Source organism: Glycine max, chromosome 17, assembly GCF_000004515.6.
Source record: "Glycine max cultivar Williams 82 chromosome 17, Glycine_max_v4.0, whole genome shotgun sequence".
Lineage (NCBI taxonomy): Eukaryota > Viridiplantae > Streptophyta > Magnoliopsida > Fabales > Fabaceae > Glycine > Glycine max.
In genome coordinates, this window is record NC_038253.2 from 9745115 (window position 1) to 9766729 (window position 21615).

General features: G+C 32.0%; 2 protein-coding genes across 2 annotated transcripts; one reads left to right on the forward strand and one right to left on the reverse strand.

Moving 5' to 3' along the window:
- Positions 1–12091: 12091 nt before the first annotated feature.
- Positions 12092–12990, forward strand: LOC100794201 (uncharacterized). Its single transcript, XM_003549761.5, has one exon. The coding sequence runs from the start codon at positions 12343–12345 to the stop codon at positions 12769–12771; it is 429 nt and encodes a 142-aa protein (XP_003549809.1). The 5' UTR covers positions 12092–12342; the 3' UTR covers positions 12772–12990.
- A 7307-nt stretch (positions 12991–20297) lies between these two features.
- On the reverse strand, positions 20298–21261 carry LOC100794728 (oleosin G). Its single transcript, XM_003549762.4, has one exon. It carries the CDS (start codon positions 21014–21016, stop codon positions 20546–20548), a length of 471 nt encoding a protein of 156 aa, XP_003549810.1. The 5' UTR covers positions 21017–21261; the 3' UTR covers positions 20298–20545.
- Positions 21262–21615: the final 354 nt, after the last annotated feature.

Consider the following 21615-nt stretch of genomic DNA (forward strand, 5'->3'; position numbering starts at 1 on the left):
CACACTAAAAGTAAGGCATCTTTTGAGACAAATACATGTGTGGTTGGACATGTTTTTAAATTTACCTCTACTTGGCATGGTATCAAGGTATGCTTTAAACCAGATTGCTACTGAGTATGAGTGTGTAAGTTATGCTGATATTGACAGTTCTTGTTGTGGATGTGTAATGAGAAGTACTCATGGTCTTTCTTGTGCATGTGAGTTAGCTAGATATGTTGTCGGTAGCATACCTCTGAGCGTAATCCATATGTTTTTGTGAAGGCTAAGTTTTTTAGACCAAGGATTATCTGAACCCGAAGTCAGCATAACTGAAGAGATGGAAACCATATTCAAACAGTTTGAAAAACTTAATGTTTGTGGCAAAGTTACTCTAAAGAGTAAACTTTGAGAAATTGTCTACCTTGATCTAAACTTTATGTGTGCTCCTCCTGGAAAGGTCAAAACAAAAGGTGCTTAGAAGAAATCGATGACCAAACATCAAAGATTAACAAAGCGTGATCCGTCTTACTGGAGTATGTTGATGCATTACATTCTGTGCAAAATAGTAATTCAATCAAACATATTGTCTCATCATCTAAGCAAGCAAACCCAAGAAAGACCATGCCGATGTTGGATTAATTTCATCCATGCATTCATGATTCCATTGAAAATATTGTTGATGTCAAAGTTGATGGTAACTGTGGATATCATGCAATTGTTGTCTTATTAGGTATGGGTGAAGATTCATGGTCTTTGGTGTGCAACCATTTTCTTAAAGAGCATGCAAAATGGTTTGATGAGTATATCAATTTGCTTTGAGGCATAGACAAATTTGAAGAATTAAAGAGATTCTTACTTGTTGATGGATTATCCATGGTATATGATTTTTGTTATGTTTTCTCGGATTAAATTTGGTTCAAATAAATGTAATTATAATTGTTACATGTAGGTTACCATGGATAAAAGGTTGAATATAACTGACATTGAATATGTGATTACATCAAGGTATAATATCATCTTTGTTTCTCTTTCTCTCCAACAAAACATGACATTTTTCCTCTTAGAAGTTGACCACCAAAAGATTGTTTTGTACATAGTGTAATATGTATCGGTCATATGTCTGATAATCATTTTGTTTAGGTAAAAGCACCATCATCCTATTTATGTAATTTATGTATTAAATTGTTTTATGATAATTGGAAAGTGTATGTCTATATGTAACAAGTATTTCTAATAGACCGTTGTTCATTATCGCCAATAGCTTTGTTATGGTTTATACATTGTCATCATCAAGCAAAGTAGTGCCCTACACCATATATTAGTAGAATGCAACAGTATACAAATTTGTCAAGGTTGAAAAGTGACTTTGTTGATTTAGGGGAAGATTGAACAGGAAGTTACTTATGGGGTTGTCATGTAATACGATAATATATGCATGTTTCATTGGATGTTCATATAATTATCTATTTTACTTAACTTTCAAACAATATATAATTATTTGTTTTAGTGCTTTGATGACAAACTTATTTGACTAAAGAGGGTTTAGGGTTACTACAATACATACAGCTTAGTGTTACGTGAATACCTAGGGTTTAGTGGTGCATCACTAATTAGGGTCTAGTCTTACGTGAATACTTAGGGTTTAATGATATGTTACTAATTAGAGTTTAGTGTTAGTTGAATACCTAGGGTTTAGTGGTATGCGACTAATTAGAGTTTAGTGTTACTTGAATACCTAGGGTTTAGGGTTATGAGAGCAATTATGGTTTACGTTTACTTGAAAACCTATAGTTAGTGTTACGTGATTAATTAAAAATTCACATGTTACACAAACGAAAATAAATAATTTTTTTAAAAAAACATTAAACAATAAATATTGTTTAGTCATATTGCAAACACAATTCATATAAAACCTAAAAAATCCTAAAAGTCTTCCTGCGTCTTCCATATGCCGCCTTCGTCTCGAACGAACAAATACATTGTGTTCCGCAATCACACTTCTTGCGATCCTTAGGCACTCTTCAGTGATTGTGTATGCTTATGTTCCTTCAGTGACAACCCTTAGATTGATCAACCGTTCCAACCTTTTTGCTATTGCTTGGAAAGCCTCCTAACACATCGACAACAAGGAAAAAAGTTTGCACTTAATGCATGACACATAAAATCAGTGACTATTTAATTGAAAATATGTTTTACTAGTCCATGTCGAGGTTGTTCTACATCAGTAGGTGCATCTGCAGGTGCTTCGTCCATAGCCGCTACGGCCACCGGCAGTTGAGGAATATTTGGTTCAACAAATGTCTCATCGTCCACAACAGTTAGATGTCTACGAGGATTCTCAGGTTGTGCCAGACTCATGAAGGGATGAAATATTATGTAGAACCACTCTATGTAGTCTGTTGCACACTGTCCAGGCACAACACATATCTGACCCACCGGTGCAAGGTATTCAAAAAACTAAATTCATCTATCATCAATATCTTTTATACATAGAGAAGGAGCAGCGGGGTGTGAAGGAATGGTTTGCACATACTCAAACTGTCGCACAACCCTCTCTGGTCGGTGTATGACAATAGATGGACCTCATCAGACATGTCTGAAAAAATAAAGAGATTAGCTCAAATTCTTTGAATACACGGTGGTTATTATAAGAAATCCAACACACAACATCAGACGTCAATCTATCCAAACGCTTACTATACGTCAACACTGGTAATGTCTTCCCAGACTTCCAATGGCAGACATGTGGTTTCCTCTCATGATAATCTTCGACGGAAATAGAAGAAGAAATAGAAGGAAAATGCTCGTAGATCCAACACTGCATATATTTTAAAAACAAAAAAAATCAAAACAATTCTCAATATAAATTACAGATAAAAATTAAATTTAAAATAAATTATAAATACCTATAATAGTGTGATATATTATGCAAGTTGTTTGGCGTTGCTCTTTGATGCATCATTCAAATTCTCATACATATGTATCAGTGCAGGAGCTCCCTATGCGTAGCTTCTCTGGGTGAGGTCACGAAATGCATCCAAGAATACCACATGCACGTGTGTGACATTCTTGTTAGCAAAGAGTGTGCAACCTACCAGATGCAACATATATGCTCGAGCTGCTATAATCCATTGTCCTGCATCACATTTGCTACGATAGATGTCTCGCAATCAGGATAGTCAAACATATGCCCCATGATATTGTACTATCTAAGCTCTTACTTCTTCTGAATTAACTTCAAGCAATTTCACTAACAGAAAGACAATTTCGTCCACATGAAGAGTCTCAAAACTATGGAAGGTGCCTGTAATGGGCAGATGTAGCAACAATGCCACATCATCCAGGGTGATGGTCACCTCTCCTACCAGAAGATGGAAACTACTAGTTTCCTTATGTCACCTCTTTGCAAAAGCAGATATAAGTCCCCGATCACCAGTGTCCAACGGACATGTGATAAGAGAACTTAATCCTATAGCAGCCACTAAGCCTTCAATCTCTAGAGCAGGCTTGCCAAATTTCTCTACCTTCCTTCCATGGGAGGATAACTTCAACTCAAGACGCTTCTGTAAATAAAAATTTAAATCATTTCAACAATAATAACAAATAGTTATCAAAATATTATTTATTTAAAAATATAAATACCTCTCTATTTCAAACTGTCACTGCCACATGATAAACATAGTCCATCAAAACTGATGTATCGTGGGGTTCACCTGAAAAGGCATCAACAACGAAATCATCAACACCTACCTCTTCAGATTGTTCATGAACCTCATCAGTTACATGATCCACATGCTAAACATCCTTAGCAACAAGTGCAACTTCCTGTTGCCTACATGCAGATATTGTGGGTCTTTGCCGTTGGGGGGTTTCATCTGAATCACAACTAACTTCTCTCCCTATGGATCTTCCTATAACCCTGCCTAAAGTCTGACCCAAACCTCTGGTTCTAATCATAATTTGCACATTTTAACAGTCATAACAACTAAAGTCATCGTTCAAACAATACTACAATCAATCACTATTTAATAATTCATAAATAAAGAATTTATTATTTTTAAATAACTTTTTGTATTACTTTTATAAATTCATAAATGAATATACAATATTTTTTTTTTCAAATTTAAAGAGTTGGCATCACTAATTCTAGTGAACTTAAATTAATGACCAAAATATAAATACAATTTTGGTTTTTATTTCTAACAAATGACTATTTCATTTTTTAATAAATTACTAAGAGAATAAATTTTATTTTTTAAAACAAAAGAAAAAAAATAATTTTATACTTCTAACCACTATTTATAAAAATATTTAATACTATGAGTGTAATAATATATATACCACTAGATCAATAAAAAAATAAATTACTTAAGTAGAAAATATAAATAAATTACTTATATTTTAAAAATAAATAAATGACAATAATATTTATACATTCATTTTTAAATAAACAAAATTGATAAAATATTTATTAAAAAACAAATTCAAAAAACAAATATAATTAATTAGATATAAACACATAAAAATATACAACAATATTTATTTATTAAAAAAATTTACAACAAAATAAATAATTTATTTTTATTTATAAAAATTTAATTCAATTAATTTATTAATTACTAAAATAAAATATATAAATATACGAATTGTCAATCTGCATGATTTATACGGATTTTGAATCCAATAAACTCACGCGCACCCATTTTCAACGAGGAAAAGGAAGAGAGACACTTATGACGACGACGATGGTATGAATTGGCTCAACAGTGCAAATGGAGGCAAACGGTGGTGGCGACGTAACAACAAGAACAAAACAAAAAAGGAAGAAAGGAAGCACAACACCGGGGTGTACGGACAAGAAAGAGAGACTCAGGTTTTTAAAATTTAAGTGAAGGACAATTTCATCACTTCACTTAAATTGTTGGGTGCATAAGTATTTGTGTTAGGTGCACCTAGCAAAATCCTAAACTTACTTAGGAGGGGGGAGGTGAAAATAACAAAGTCTGGCTCAACAATCCTAAAATTTAGGGTAATTATTTTTATTAAACATACCACACATTTATTTTTTAAATAAAAACACACCACCTAATCACCTATCTCATCATATCATCACATTCCTCTCAACAAAACAAATCTCACTTCCATTAACTCTAAATCATAAATCATATATTTCTGGTTTGTTTGATAAGAGCACCCCAATTTCATGCACAGAGTCCTAGACCCTTTGATTAAAAAAAATAGTACTATGTATCTACTTAAATAACAATATATTATTTTTGGGTAGTTAATTTTATTATATTTTTGTTGAATTTTTGGCTAGTTGAGCTGCTAATGTATAACTGAAAAATCCACCACCATTCCACCGATACCAAATGCCATGTTCATTTAAAAATATTTTTAAAGTGTTAAATATTTTAAAAAAATATTAAATATATATTTATTAAAAAAATTAAAATATTATGAAAGATATAAGTATTTGTATTCAAAATTAGATTTACTATCCTAATTAATTAATAATTATATATATATAGGAGGTATATCAGGTGTGAGAAGAGTGTTTTGTTATGAGAGGTGAGACGATTAAATATCAAAATAAAAGATCCAAATTTAACTGCTAATTAAATAAGGTGGGAGAAAAAAATTTCATGTGAAAGGATTAAATGTATGCCTAATTCTTCTTTCATCTCATTTAATTAACAATTAGATTTAAGCCTTCTATCTTGATTTAAAAATTGTTATTTAATTCTCTCACCTCTCTTATGATAAAACACTCTTGACACGTTACAACCAAACCAAAAAAAAAATTTCAATCATCAGAAGTATGGGTTACTCTTCCATCAACGAAGACGTCACCCGTTTAGATGTTAACCAAGAATCTCAACATGCAAAGCTTTATCGACAAGCTACCGAAGAAGCGGCTTTCTTGAAAAGCCTATGCGTGAAACAAGACAGTGATGTTATTGTTCCTTCTCTACCTTCGTCGATGCGTGATGTTATTGTTCCTTCTCAACCTTTGTCAATACATCATCAAGAATATGCATTGTACAGACAAAAATACCTTGTTATGTATAGCCCCTTCAAAGGGAAGCAGAAAGACAAGGAGTTTATGAAGAAGCAAATAAAGAAGTTATTCACCGTGAATTTAAAGAAGAATACAAAAGCTACTGAAACAAATTAAACCCAACAAGAACAAGGCATCATTAGCTGCAGGTTTTCTTGAGAGTGTTTGTTCTTGGGATCCTTCGATTTCTTTGCCTATCTCGGGAATCTTTTTGATCTATTTAATTTCTTGAATACCATGTCTCAAGATTTTTCATTATCGGTTGGATTTTCATATATTTTAATTTTCATATTTTTGTTACTTCAATTCTTTTAATTTTCTTTATTTTGTCTATTACCATAGATAAAGGATTCCAGTTGATATTTTTTATTCCATTCATATACCAAGATGTATATTTTCTTTTCAAGAAACAATGAAATTAATGTCAACATGATGACCTTAATTCGTTTTATCAAATCCACGGAGTATAATTAATTGTTATATAATTCATCCAAGATTCACGAAGTTTGTTTCATATTATGTATCGTAGTTTTTCATTTATTAATGTTGGAGGAAGAGGAAAATATAAAAAGAAAAATTCTATTAATTTTACATCCCGTGGCTTCTCTACACTATAAATTATAATACATATTCCATCCGCTCAATCTTGTTTGACGTTTTAACAGGAAAAAAAAATTCTTATTTTATTTTTATTTTGTAATATTGATGAAGTATAATTAAAATTCTTCTTATATCCTTAATCATTTCTTATGAAGTGAAAAACAAAATAGAAATATACAGAGAAAATGTAAGCAATTAATATAAAAGATGAAAGATATATTAAATACAAATTTGGTTTTGTTAACCATTATTAAAAGAACATTGATTAAAAAATTAAAAGATAATTTTTTATTGAAAATATTTTAGAATTATAAAAGAACACATTTTTTCGTATTTCAATAAAAAAAATTTCCATTTTATTTTCTTAACTATTACCTAGCATTTTTTTTCATGAAATCTAAATTATTGATTGTATTTCTTTAATGCTAGAACCTTAAGATCGAGTTTGTTTTGTAGTTAGGATATGATATAATAAAATAATATACGTGAGAACAAGATAGAAACCTGATAAGGTAAATGTTTAGAACGGCTCAGCTAGGTGCACAAAACATATGGAAAAAAAGATGTATAAAATTTGCTGAGAGGTATTTTACACTTTATTTTTTCTTTTTTTTATACAGAAAATAAATTGTATAAAAAATTACCTCTCTGCAAGCAAATTCGTGTAATACTGTAATTGCACCATCATTATGTAATAATAATGGTATCTTATATATATATAGGCGAACTGCGAATCTCATCTCACATTAAGTGGTATGGATTTTAGGCGATCGAGAATATTATATCCTTTCCATATCTTTTTGTATGTTTTAGTTTTTTTTTTCTTTCTAAAACAATTGATATTTTAGAATTTTTGGTAGAATAACTCAAATTTTAAAATTCAGATATCTAAGATATTTTTTTTTTTCGAAAAAATATATTATCTTATGTTTAGGATTTGTTAAATTTTAAAGATACTATTTATAAATTAAAGATTTAATAAGATGATAGTTAGTGAATTTAAATATGAGAAAAATCATTATCATTCATTTTTTAATGTGTGAATTTAAAGATCTTTATTGTGAATCCAAGGAGGAGAACTCAAATCAGATTAAATTTAAGGTAATTATTTTTTTATTATCATTCATTTTTACTAAACATACCGCCCATTTTTTTTTTTAATTTTGTTTTTCTTTTGAAAACACGCCACCTATCTCATCACGTCATCACATGCCTCTCAACAAAACCACATCCTCACTTCCATTAACCATATATTTCCCGTTTCTTTGATAAGAGGCACCCCAATTTCATGCACACAGTCTTAGACCCTTAGATTAGAAAAAAAAAATAGTACTATCTATCTACTTAGACAACCATATATTATTTTTGGGTTGTTAATTTTTATTGAATTTTTGGCTAGTTGAGCTGCTAATGTATATAACTGACGACCGAATGCATCACATGTTGATCTTGGTCCACTTTTAGAATTCCCACCAGTGTAATACATTTAATTGCGATCGTAATTTTTCCAAACACAAAACTATGTTCTCCATAAAAAACACGGAATCATCATCTCCCGACTCCCATTACAAATCACCTAATAGGATTTCCAAAGCGTACATGCCAGAAGGATTTCCATGTGCAAAATTATTCAAGCTTTTGTTGTATAACCTCTTGGATTGTCAGTTAAATTAATAATCAATAAATTTTGCTTCATACTACTACTGAGTTCAATAACACCAAAGGTGACAAAGAGAGGGGGGGGTTAAGTAGAGATCGAGAGCAAGAAGAAAACCAAAAAAAGAGTGTATTCTCGACGATAGAGTTTTCGACTTTGTTTGATATGCAAGAAATAAAATGTAGAGTTGAGGAATGAAGGAAAAACTTCAAAATTTCAATCCTTCATTTGTTTTGTTAGAGGAGATGGAAGAAAAAAATTACAATATTCATATCATTTTTATCTTCCAAAGTGGATGGAAAAGGAAAACAAAGTGTCTTCTACAAAGACAAAAATATCTTTATTTATATTACATTTCATTCTTCAATTATAGCATTTATGTTTTATTTCAGATATTTTATGTAGATTTTTTGTCTTTCCTCTCTCATTTTAAGAAAATCAAGCAAGAAGAAAGAAAAAAATTCTTTTATTTACTTCCCTACCAAACAATCTAAAAAATCATATCACTTTTTCTTCTTTTTTCTTTCTTCTCTTTTCTTTTCTTTTTGTTTTTTTTTTTCAAAATCAAAGATACCTCTAACAATTTAAATATCAATTGTTGGGAAATTAATGTAGCAATAACAGAGTATTTTGGACAAAAAAATGAAGGTGGTGTGATTAGTAAAAAGAGTGTGAACATTAAGAAACAATCTTAGTCTAATCCACAATATCGACTTCAGAGTCAATTTAAGAATCAAATGAAAAATGAAAAATTATAATTATTAATGGGTATAAATTTAATAAAATTAAGCACTTAAATAATGAAAACAAGTGTGTTTCTTACTTTCTTCAACGTTTTTAGTTCACCTTTTTAACACAAAAAGAAGTCAACATAACGGGTTAATTTTAAAAAAAAATCCAAAATATATTTTTCTTCACAATTTTTTGATTGGCTGAGATAACTTGTTGACAAAAAAAGAATAAATGAGATAGCCCAGACAAGTCTAAATTTTTTACTATTATCTTATATATATATATATATATATATATATATATATATATATATATATATATATATATATATATATATATATATACACTCAGTACTTTAGTAGATAAAATTAAGTAATTAATCGGAAAGAAAAAAAAAACTAAAATTGTTATCATTATCATTAGATGTTTTTCCCGCAAATAGTATTTTGTTTAGCTTTAATCCCCATGATCTGTTGACCATCCTTCTATATAATTAAGTCAATGCTTAAATTAAAAAGCTAGCAAGTAAGTCAGAACTATTGATGAATGATTATGACATACATCTATAATTAATAAATTTATGTTAACCGTAATTGCATGCTGAATTCAAATGATCCCTACAAATCATCTAAAGATGCCCCCTTGGAATCATTAAAAAGGTAGGTCAGAATCCAGGGCATAAGATTGACCCAAACTAGCGTACACAACCAGCTTTTATTCTTTCTTTAAATCTTTAAATATAATTTGGCAAGAGTTGAACCATGGATCTTAGGATTCTTGTGGACGAACACAAAAACGTACCACACATTTGTCCTTGACCAAATCAAACTCATCGAATATTCGTGGCAAATGCACACGTAAAAATGGAAGGTAACCTACCAATCAATACCTTACTAAAGTTCAGTTCAGTTCACCAGCGTTCACAATTGGAAGATAACAATGAATTGTTTTCCCTTCTGGTTGTAAGATAAGCCTCCAATAGGTAACCAAATTAATTAAATACGATAATAAATTCAGCTAGGATTCTTGTTTGATTTGGTTACTTAATCCGACTAAGGATGTTGGGGCTTGTAGCGAATGTTTGGAAGATGAAGGAATAGAAAGGAACCGAAAGATTTTTTTTAAAATTTTTTTTTGTTCATTTGGTTAGTATTAGGGAAGGAAAGAAATGTGAAAAAGTAAATGCACTTTATTATTGTTTTAGTGTGTATTTGGATTGTTGATCTCAACCTCTATTTTTAAAAACATTTTTTCCCCTTGTTTTACCGGAAAAGTGAGTTGAATTTTGTGTCATCTCATTTGAAACGACAAAATAAACACGCTCTTAGTCCGTCTATTTTGCACACAAAGCAAAAGAAAATTGTTTTTTTTAATTAAAATGCTAATTTTTTTTTAATTTTACATACTTTTTCTTTTTTATTAGGGATATTTATGTATGTGTGTGTATATATATATATATATATATATATATATATATATATATATTATTTCCTTTTATTGTTTACATAATAAAACAAGAATTTTTTTTTACTTTTTTTTAAAAAAATTATCTTAGTTTGTATTCCTTTTTGTTTTCTTTTATTTTCTTTGCCATTGTTTTCTAAATCAAACAAAACAATAGGTTGTAATAGGATATTTTCATCACGAAAAATTGATCAGTGCTATAATATAGTATTATATGGTTACAGAAAAATAAAAATAATAAATAACTCAAAATAATTTAAAAGAAAAAATTAACTAGCGTGATTAGTTTGTCACACAACACAAGTTGCCAACTTAATTAATTTGTAAAGTTGGTGGGTCAGGGAGCAATAGCAACCAGAAGCGCAAGATATTGATTTGTAAAGTTGGTGATGGGTCCAACCCTTGGTCCAAACAAGCCTCCACTGGGCCCACTCACTCAGTCCAGGTATTTTAAAAGCTAAGACTTAGGCCTTTGCAATTATTTTTAGTAAAACTTCCTGCACCTTCAATTTTGTTTCTGACATTTCATCACATTATGAAATGCTTAATGTGTAGTGTAAAATTACATTCTATTTTGTAGAAAGCAACACTCTGCAATTTGCATTATCGAGTAACCTATTCTGAAAAAAATATAAAAACCCAACGTCGACAACACTGCATCAGTGCTGCTTCCACCACTTGTTTTACCTTTCGCACACGGAATGACTGGGATCGTGACATGTGGGAATCGCTAACTAGTTTCCACACTCATTCATTGTCCGTGCATAAAAAAATTTATGTTCGGTAAAATTCACTTAACAATAATTAAATTTCAAAATCAACTAGTGACAACCTTCTTGGAGGTAAATGGTTGTACCAAGGAAGAGGCCAAGAAACTCTGATTCATTGATTATTTTTTCATAAATAATATACCATGCTATTTCCAAATGAACTTTTAAGTATTGACAATATTGGTCTAGATTTTTAACAATATCTAGAGATGATTGTTCACGATAAATTCTTACGGGCTGAATTCTTGTTGGAATTAATATGGTGATTATATGATTTTTCCTATTAAGTTTTAAAATGAAAGAAATTATAATATTGACTCAGGGATCAAAGGGGAAGAGACGAGAGAGAAATTATGGATTTAAAAATCTTCCATTAATAAAAACTAACAAATTAATAATTAATATTAATCTTAAAAAATACTTTGAAGTGTAAAAATCCTTTGGTATCCGTCAGGTGATAAGTTTTATGACTATTAGTTACTATTTTTAGTGACATTTAAGGCTTAATTTAAAGGGACCATGTAAATTTTGGATTAAAATTTCATGTAACTTATTTCTTTGGGTCATAGGTGAGAGATTATGTGTATCTCTTAATTTATTGAGTTATAAATTAATCTTACTTGTGATATATGTAATTGTGACTTTTACAAAAAAAAATTTAAAATGCAATCTACTTTACACATGTTATTCATGTTTAACATACTTAGCTATGATTTTGTAGTAAAAAAGGAACAAAAAAAAAAAAACAACTCTGATTCTAAATTCCTCTATGTTCCTTGGTATGCCCTTGGCCAAAGATATTTATTCTTTGTCACATTAATTATTTGAACAGAACGAATTTTCCTTTTTTTCACCGTTGAAAAGAAAAGTTTAAAACGTGATAATAAGATTAACAGGGTTTAACAAAATTCCCTACATAGTAGTAACTTAAAAATTTCGAAAAGTAAGAAAAGAGAGCGAGTCAACCCAAACAACCGTGGACTCTCTCACGGTTCCAGTTCTACTTGCACCCACACAAGCATCTATATATACCTCCCAACACTTCCGAGCATAACAGAAAAGAAACCAAAGAAAACGCGATGGTTGACGTGGACTTTGGAACCTCGGGCTCGCCGAAGCGCCACAACCACAACGGCTTCATCGTAACAATCTCGGCGATCTTGGCGCTGTTAAAAAAGCGCAAAGCAGCAGTGAAGGCGAGCAAAGAGGATGAATTGAAGAAGTCGTCGCGGCCGAAGAAGCTTCTCAGCAACATAAGCAGCAAAGCGCTTTTCGGTCACAAGAAGAATAATAAGAAGCAGCTGCGAAGCGTGGAAGAGACACAACAAGCACAAGGGTGGGGAAACGGCGGCGTTTGGCAGAAGGAGATTCTCATGGGTGGCAAGTGTGAGCCGTTGAATTTCTCCGGTGTTATTTATTACGATGGGAATGGGAAGCAGCTAAGCCAAATCCCTCTCAGGTCGCCACGCGCCAGCCCCTTGCCCGGTTACCTCACGCGCCGCCAATGAATCATCCATCACCACCGCCACGAGCGATTTCAGATCACGCGCGTCTCTTATTTTTGTTTTAATTTTAGTTTTCTTGAATTTAATTTAATTTCAAGCTTCTGTTTGTTTGGCTGGTTTTCTAGGTTGTTGCTTTCTTCGATTTTATTGTTTTTTTCATCGGATAAATATTAATTATTAGTATTTATAGTTTTTGTTAATAAAATATTTTCGAATTTCAAACTTCCATCTTCTTTCACTCTCCCATTAGTCATCGTTTTATTTTCTTGTTGAAAACATATGTACAGAGTATTTGCAATTGTGAGCCTCCTTTAGTTTAAGTGTGTGAGAAACTGAGAATGAAATTATAACGGGCTAGGCTTCACGCCATCGTGCTGAACGGGTCTAAAGTTTATTCCGGCGGATGAGGTAATATATATATTTTTTTCTTTTCTTAATTTTATTTTTCAGTCTAAGTTAAGTGGTAGGTTCTATCAGGGATGATTTGATGTATGTTTAATTACGTGTTCACTGAGTCATATTTGCATTCACTTAATTTTGCGAAAGTTTAATTTGCTTTCCAGTGTCCACTAAGTTAGGTTAAGTAGAAGAGAGAAAACAATGGAAAAAAAATTAAGAAAAAATATTTGAATAAAATAGAAAAAAAAGTGGGGATCCAAACATAATTTTTTAAAAAATTATCCTGTTTTTTCATAACCAAACACACACTAAACGTGGCTGTAATTCTTACACGTGATTTCGAGATTCGACGCAGCCTTATGAAATTAAAGTTTCTATGAAATTAAGGTTTCTATGAAAATCTTTTTTTGCTCTTTTAATTGAAAGATCGAAAGAGAGCCGCAAACAATCAAGTATTTACTTCTTTGAAAAATAAAGTAGAGATAGATACAGATAATATATCCATTAAAAAAAGATACAGATAACATAATGAAATATAAGTCTTCAAAGGAATATATCGTATTTCAAAGACAAGTGTATTTGATTAGGTATAATCCGAATTTGATTCTCTCACAATGGCATTGGCACGCACCACGCAGTCATTTAATTTAAAAAACTAGAAAGAGGAATGGAAGATTTGTCAAACTGCTCTTTGGTCGGGTACAAAGTACAACCCATTATGTCACTCAACAAACATTTTTTTAGGCCAAGCGTATTGTTCAAATCTAATTACAGTTGGTAAATTTCAAGTATTTCATGCAGTTATATTTTTATCTTAAAGGCTCCAATTTGAAATTATTAAATAAATTGCATATCAATTAAAATGATTTTAAAATTACTTAGTAATAAGGATAACCTTTTATCATTATTTGTGGGAAAAAATATTATAAAAGTAAATATAATAAATAATATAATTAATATTAAATATAAAATTTTACATGAATATATATATATATATATATATATATATATATATATATAATATTATGATGAATAATTTTTTCATCATATCTATACGTGTAAACAAAAAAATATGGATGCCTATAACTCTACATATATAAGTAAACAAAATATCAATGTATAATTTAATCTTAATTCATTAGTTTTATTTATGTCGTATATGCACATTTTTTTTCTTTCACCTTTTACACAATCAAACAAAAGAATTTCTCTTCCTTTACTTTCACTTTCTTTCCCAAACCTAACAATCTCACAAGGATCTTACAGTATTTCCAAACACAACATAACTAAAATAAGACGTGGTAAAAGAAGGAAGAGAAATCACTATAATATGTATATTCAATTAACGATTTATGACCTTAGATGAGAATACAAAAATGAAATTCTGTTCTAATTTCTCAAGCGTCATATGTCATGTTAATTTGAGACTTTGAAGCCTACAAATTCAACTCTTTAATATTTTATTTTCTTTTATCTTTAACGGAACTTGTTATCAAGTATTCAAATGAAATCTTGTTTAAGCTGCAAAATGTTTCAATATATATGTTACTTTGTTTATTACAAATTTTGAACCTTAATTTTATAATTTTATGTTGAATGGGTCAAGGACATAAGAGTTCATGATTTCATTATATTTGTAGCTAGTATGACGAAATGTACAAATATACTAGTATTTTAGCACTTGCATTGTATGAATAAATGCTTTTTTACATAGCTTTTTTTTTTTTACAGAAAAAGACATATATGATATATATATATATATATATATATATACACACACATTAATTTAACAAATTACATATATGATAAAATGACATATAAATCTGTGCACATGATTTAAAATTATGGCATAAAAGCATGTCAGGTGAAACATTAGAAATACATATGAAGATGAAAAAATGTTTGACATATCTAGTTTACAATGTTCTTGATATATTCTTTTACCAAGTTATTATCATATAATGCACAAATGTTAGAGAATTTTTTTTTCAATCTATAAGCTGATATTAAATTTATCTCTACTGGTAGGTGATATGGAACATTGACGACATTCTATTCTGGCATGTCCTCTTCTCCTTAAACTGACTAATTAAAAAAGTACTGTGTTAACAAAATGGATTGGCGAGTGGCGAACTTAATGATTCTGGTCAAATCTAAGACGGTAGTTGACTTCAAATTTTGCTATGTAGTTGACATATAGGCCATGAATCCACATTTAAGAAAAGAAAAGTTTGTGTCTGACCCATTCATCAATCACCATACATAAATTGTCGTTTGCATCACGCCGAGTCAAATGCTCAAACCTTTGAAAGCACGCAGAGTATATTGCAAATATCGCTTCTTGCCGTGTAGATGGGCAACTCTTGCGTAGAGATGACATAATTTATCAGTATAGTTTATTCTTATGATTACTGTTACAATAATCCCTTAATGAAATTTTTTTAAAATTATTTTTTAATTATAAAAATCTAATTCAAGTGTCAAAAGTTTTCTTTTGTCAACGGAGCCTACCTCAAGTTGATCCTATGATATATTTTTAATTCTTACGAATAATTTTTTTTAAAAAAAGTATCAAACATTTATGTAATGTCATATTTGTCATACTTTGTATTTTCCTCCGCATGACGTTACCTTTCAAAATATGTGCATGGTTGATTTCATCTATTACATTGTGTATATAATACTTTGTTTTTTTATAGACTAAAAAATAAGAATAATAATTAATAATCACAAACGAGAGTTGTTAGCACACCATCATATCTCCTCATGTTTCATCCATTGAGAATTTCATATATAGGTTATCAACCTTTTAATATTTATTGTCAAAATAAGTATACATCCAACAATTAGCAATTATCAATTATTGGAACTCATAAAGGATGATACATTCCATAGCTATCAAAAATTATTTTCCAGAACAACATATATCACTTCGAAAAAATAGTTTCTAAGACTATGTTATTTTCTTGAAACATAATTAGCAATACAGAATATAAAAAGAAGGGAGGGAATGCACTTAGGAAATACAAGGTATTATTCCCCCCACCCTATTGCACAAGATCAATATGCTTGTGTTGTGAGTCTTGTTTCTTGGTTGGGTTGTACTTAATTAAATTTTAGGTTAAATTGTTTGTTCCTTTATTTATTTATTAGGGTTCAAAAAATGACTTCAATTTAATTTAATTTTACCTATACAAATTATCGGCTTCTTAATATCTATCGTCAAAATCATCGATTTATGGAACTCATAAAAGAGGATACGTTCCATAACTATCAAAAATTATTTTCCTGAACAACATATGTATAAATATATATAGTTCGAAAAATAGTTTCTAGAAACATGTTATTCTCTTGAAACATAGTTCTGGAAATTTCTTTCCAAAATTGATGTGTTGTTATAGTAACCGTGCTTTAACAAAATACATATAATTTCAAAAACTATATTTCAAAATTGATTTGTGTTATTACAAAAACTATTTTATTAAACTATGTATTTTTTTAAAAACATAGTTTCATAACTTTCTTTTCATAATTGATATATGTTATTCTAGTAATTAATTTATAGAACTTTATTTTAACAAATAAAATAGATATAATTAGCAATACAAAATATTAAAAGGAGGGAGGCAGTGTACTTAGGAAACACAAGGGTATTATTATTCTCCCCCCATTGGACCAAGACCAATATGCTTGTGTAAAATACTAATTTGAGGACCCGTATGCACAGAGATATTATTGTACAATTGACATAATTTATAATTAAATATAGACCTAAATATATTTTTAATTTAATTATTGTACCTATATTTTCAATTTTAATCATCAATATTTCTTTTTTATTTTTAATTCTTATAAATTTGAACCTCTTCAATTTTAGTTCCTTGTGTAAAGTTTTTTTATTCATTTTTTGCCCGTTACATACGATTTTAATTAAACATTAAATAACGTTAAAAAAACAAAAAATATCATCGCACATATTACTCACATTTCATTTTTTATATTTTAAACAAAACCGTATACTACTCAAACTTGGTAAGTCTTTATCGGGAAAACTCAGACTTTCCCGCTTCTTGAAGTTAAGATAGACACTTAGTAATTAAAGGTAGTAATGGGAGCACACGATTATAATTCTCCAATATGGAGATTCTTCCACTATACAAAATGATAGTAGGGTTACAAGGATGTGTTTACAAAATTGACTCATTCTATGGTGGCTCACTTAAGCTTGAGGATAGAGACCTTCCAAGCTATTTATCTTCTCTCTCAAAGAGGCTCTTTCTCACTCTAAGAAGTGGATTCACTCTTTTGTCTTGGATTGACTCACTCTACGGTGGCTCACTCAAACTTGAGGATAGAGACTTCCCAAGCTATTTATCTTCTCTCTCAGAGAGGCTTACTCATGCTTGAGGATAGAGACTTCCCAAGCTATTTATCTTCTCTCTCAGAGAGACTCTCTACTTAGATTTTTTAGGAATGAAGGATCCTACCCTTATTTATACTACTCCACCTCCACAATGAATGGTGGAGATTACTTGTATCCTAGGATAGAGATCAATTCTCTAGAATGCTCTACACATTCTAGGAGTCTCTACACTCTTCTACTCTCTTCCATACTTTTTCATAAGGTTCCAGAAGGTTCCACACATCTCTAGAATATTTCAGAGGTTTCCACATTCTTCCACAAGCTTCTAGAGAGTTCTACACTACTATAGAGTTCTCCAGGACGTTCTAGAAAATTCTACACTTTTCCAGAAAGCTCCAGAATTTTCTAGAACCTCTCCAATTAAGGAGGGATCTCAACAAATCTCCCCCTCCCGACTTAATTCGGGGGTAGTAGCAAATCGGCACCTTGGATACCTTATGTCAATGTGCTTTGGTCATCATGCAAGGATTGCTTCTCTTCTTGCATGACTCTTCTCCACTCCACCAATTCATAGGTGTTACTCTCATGCAAGGATTTCATCTCTTCTTGCATGGCTATTCTCCACTCCGGTGTTATTCTCATGCAAGGATTTCATCTCTTCTTGCATGGCTATCCTCCACTCCACCAATTCATAGGTGTTATTCTCATGCAAGGATTGCATATCTTCTTGCATGGCTCTTCTCCACCACCAATTCATAAGTGTTATTCTCATGCAAGGATTTCATCTCTTCTTGCATGGCTATTCTCCACTCCACCAATTCATAGGTGTTATTCTCATGCAAGGATTGTATCTCTTCTTGCATGGCTCTTCTCTATTCTTCAATTTTGTAAACACATCCTTGAACATGTCTCCATCATGAGCGACGTTATCCTCTATCTTGAACTGCACGAGCTAATGACGGCTCCGGATGAACCTAACTCTTGATACCACTGTTGGGAAAAACTCGATGGGAGGAAATACCGGGGAGATTCTTTTACCCAATGTGGGACTTCATCTCACACTTGTACTCTAACACATCTCCCCCTCAAGTGTGAGTCTCTTCCACATGGAAGCCTCCCCCTTCGAGCGAAAGTCATCATCCACGAGTATAACCAGCCGGTCACCAAGTCAAACAACCTGGCTTTGATACCACTGTTGGGAAAACTCAGACTTTCCCGCTTCGTGAAGTTAAGATAGGCACTTAGTAATTAAAGGTAGTAATGGGAGCACACGATTATAATTCTCCAATATAGAGATTCTTCCACTATACAAAATGATAGTAGGGGTTACAAGGATGTGTTTACAAAATTGACTCGCTCTATGGTGGCTCACTCAAGCTTGAGGATAGAGACTTCCCAAGCTATTTATCTTCTCTCTCAAAGAGGCTCTTTCTCACTCTAAGAAGTGGATTCACTCTTTGTCTTGGATCGAATCACTCTACGACGGCTCACTCAAGCTTGAGGATAGAGACTTCCCAAGCTATTTATCTTCTCTCTCAGAGAGGCTTACTTATGCTTGAGGATAGAGACTTCCCAAGCTATTTATCTTCTCTCTCAGAGAGACTCTCTACTTAGATTTTTTAGGAATGAAGGATCCTACCCTTATTTATACTACTCCACCTCCACAATGAATAGTGGAGATTACTTGTATCCTAGGATGGAGACTAATTCTCTAGAATACTCCACACATTCTAGGAGTCTCTACACTCTTCTACTATCTTCCATACTTTTTCATAAGGTTCCAGAAGGTTCCACACATCTCTAGAATATTTCAGAGGTTTCCACATTCTTCCACAAGCTTCTAGAAAGTTCTACATTACTATAGAGTTCTTCAGGACGTTCTAGAAAATTCTACACTTTTCCAGAAAGCTCCAGAATTTTCTAGAACCTCTTCAATTAAGGAGGGATCCCGACAGTCTCCACACTCAGGGTCAGCTGAATGGATCATTCTTCTAGCTGACAGGGTTACTCGACCACGATAAATCAGTAAAAGAGGAAAGTATGTCTTTACTGATCAACAAATCAAATAAAGCTGAGATGAGATCACTTCAGATCGGCTATGAAACTATCACAATTAAGATAAACATTATATCATATCTAATTCAGGAAACTAAGCCCATGGACCCAGAACAATCGTTATATAACCAATCTCAGAATTCAGGTTACCAACTTCACTCTAACCTAATTGTGATAGATGCTTGTTTACCTCTACACCACCGACTTGAGCTACCCCGAAGAAGATTCTGCTAGCATCCACCGTGGATCGCCAAATGTTCATACCAAAAAATTGATAGAACCAACTTCACTCTAACCTAATTAATTGAGTAATTGTGATTCATTCTTCTTTATCTCTCGGCCAATTTTGATAGGAATACTAATTAACAATAAACTTGCTAGTACGTACGCTCCTTTAAGACACTGTTATCTCTTTAGCTAAAATTTATTAAACCCCATGTCTTGTTTAATTAATTTCTCTTATAATTTTGTAGTTGGCATTTTAACCACCATGTTAAAAACAGTTTTCCTCCCTCCCTTGTCTCCTTTTTTTTTTAATTTCTTTCTTTTTTATCCCATAGTTTATTATATCTACTATCTCTTTCTATTCCCTTCCTGCTTGTCTCTTTCCAGTTTCCACCAGGTTATATACACTTAGACATTGTGGAATCGTCATTTTCGTGAGAGAAAAAAAATTGTAAAGTCTTGAGCTCATTCTCGTACAAGACCAAAATTGTAACAAACAACTACATTTTTTCATTCAGAATTCTAAAACATAACGACGACGATAACCGACAGAAACAGAGCAAAATCAAAATACACGCGGCAGCAGAGCAACCAACCAACCCCGTAAGTCGATCGAGGAACAGACAGAATCACAAGAAACCAAAAAAAAAATAAAAAAGTTGACGGAATTTCAATAGTTGCACACCGTAAGTTGGTGGATATGACCCGATCCGATCTTAATCGGGTGGGTCATCCTCACGCGCCGGGAGCTGCATCTTTGACCTTACTCTGCAAATAGCCACCGTATTCTCTGGCGTAGTCTTTTACGTGGCTGGCGGTGTCGTAAATGCGACTCCGAGCGTAGTCAACCCGGTCCGAACCGGGCGGGTGGAGGCCTCTGAAGTAATGGTACATCCAAGACAGCACGGCCACGAGTGCAACGCCGAAACCGCACACGGACAAGAAAGCTGCGGTGACGATGAATAGAAAGGTGCCGGCTGGGACCCACACTGGGCTCGATACGATGATTAAGGGTAGGAAAAATATGAGGCCCAGGACGGCCCCAGCGACGGTGAGGCCCGTGAGGAGGAGCAAGACGGAGGCAGTTAGGAGGAGGGTTAAGATGCAGGCGAGCTGGGTTGAGTTGGGTCCCCGGTCTTGGAGTTTTCGGAGAAACGCGGCGGAGAGGGAGGGTGGTGGGGCGGTGGTTCTGTGGGCGTCCGCCATGGTTGGAGGTGTTGTGTGGGAGAAGGGAAGGGAGTGATTAAGGGAAAGATGGATCGAGATGAGGGAATGAAGGGGCCTGGAGTATCTAAAACGGACAGGTGTGGCGTGTGGGGTTGAGGGTGCTATTTTGGTGACATGCAAAGGGTTACGTGGAGGTGCTGGGATAGATCGTTGCTTCACACTCAGACTTTTTCTTCTTTTTCTCTCCAACCTCTCTCTATTCTCGCATTCTCAAACTCAACATCTCTGTGTTTAGTACTTTGCAATAGTATTAGACTCTTTTCAACATTTTTATTTTTTTTGTCTTTGAATTTAACTCATTTTCTTGTTGCTCTTTTATATTTGAAGTTATTTTCTTAGTCCACAAAATTCTTAGATATTCTTTTTAGTTTCTTAGTATGAGTCGAATAGAGAATAAAAAAACTCATAATTTGTAATAAATTTTAATGATCAGAATTTACAAACTTATTAACTATTTTAAAAACTATTTTTTTATTGACTTGACAATTTTAAACACCGAGAAATCCTATTTTAAAATTTAAAATAGAAAATTAATTGTTGATGGTAAAAAATCACTACAAATTCAAATTCTCTTATTC

What these genes read in the sequence shown, in the direction of transcription:
- LOC100794201 (XM_003549761.5), top strand. Translation starts at nt 12,343, where the DNA reads ATGGTTGACGTGGACTTTGGAACCTCGGGCTCGCCGAAGCGCCACAAC.
- LOC100794728 (XM_003549762.4), bottom strand. Translation starts at nt 21,016, where the DNA reads ATGGCGGACGCCCACAGAACCACCGCCCCACCACCCTCCCTCTCCGCC.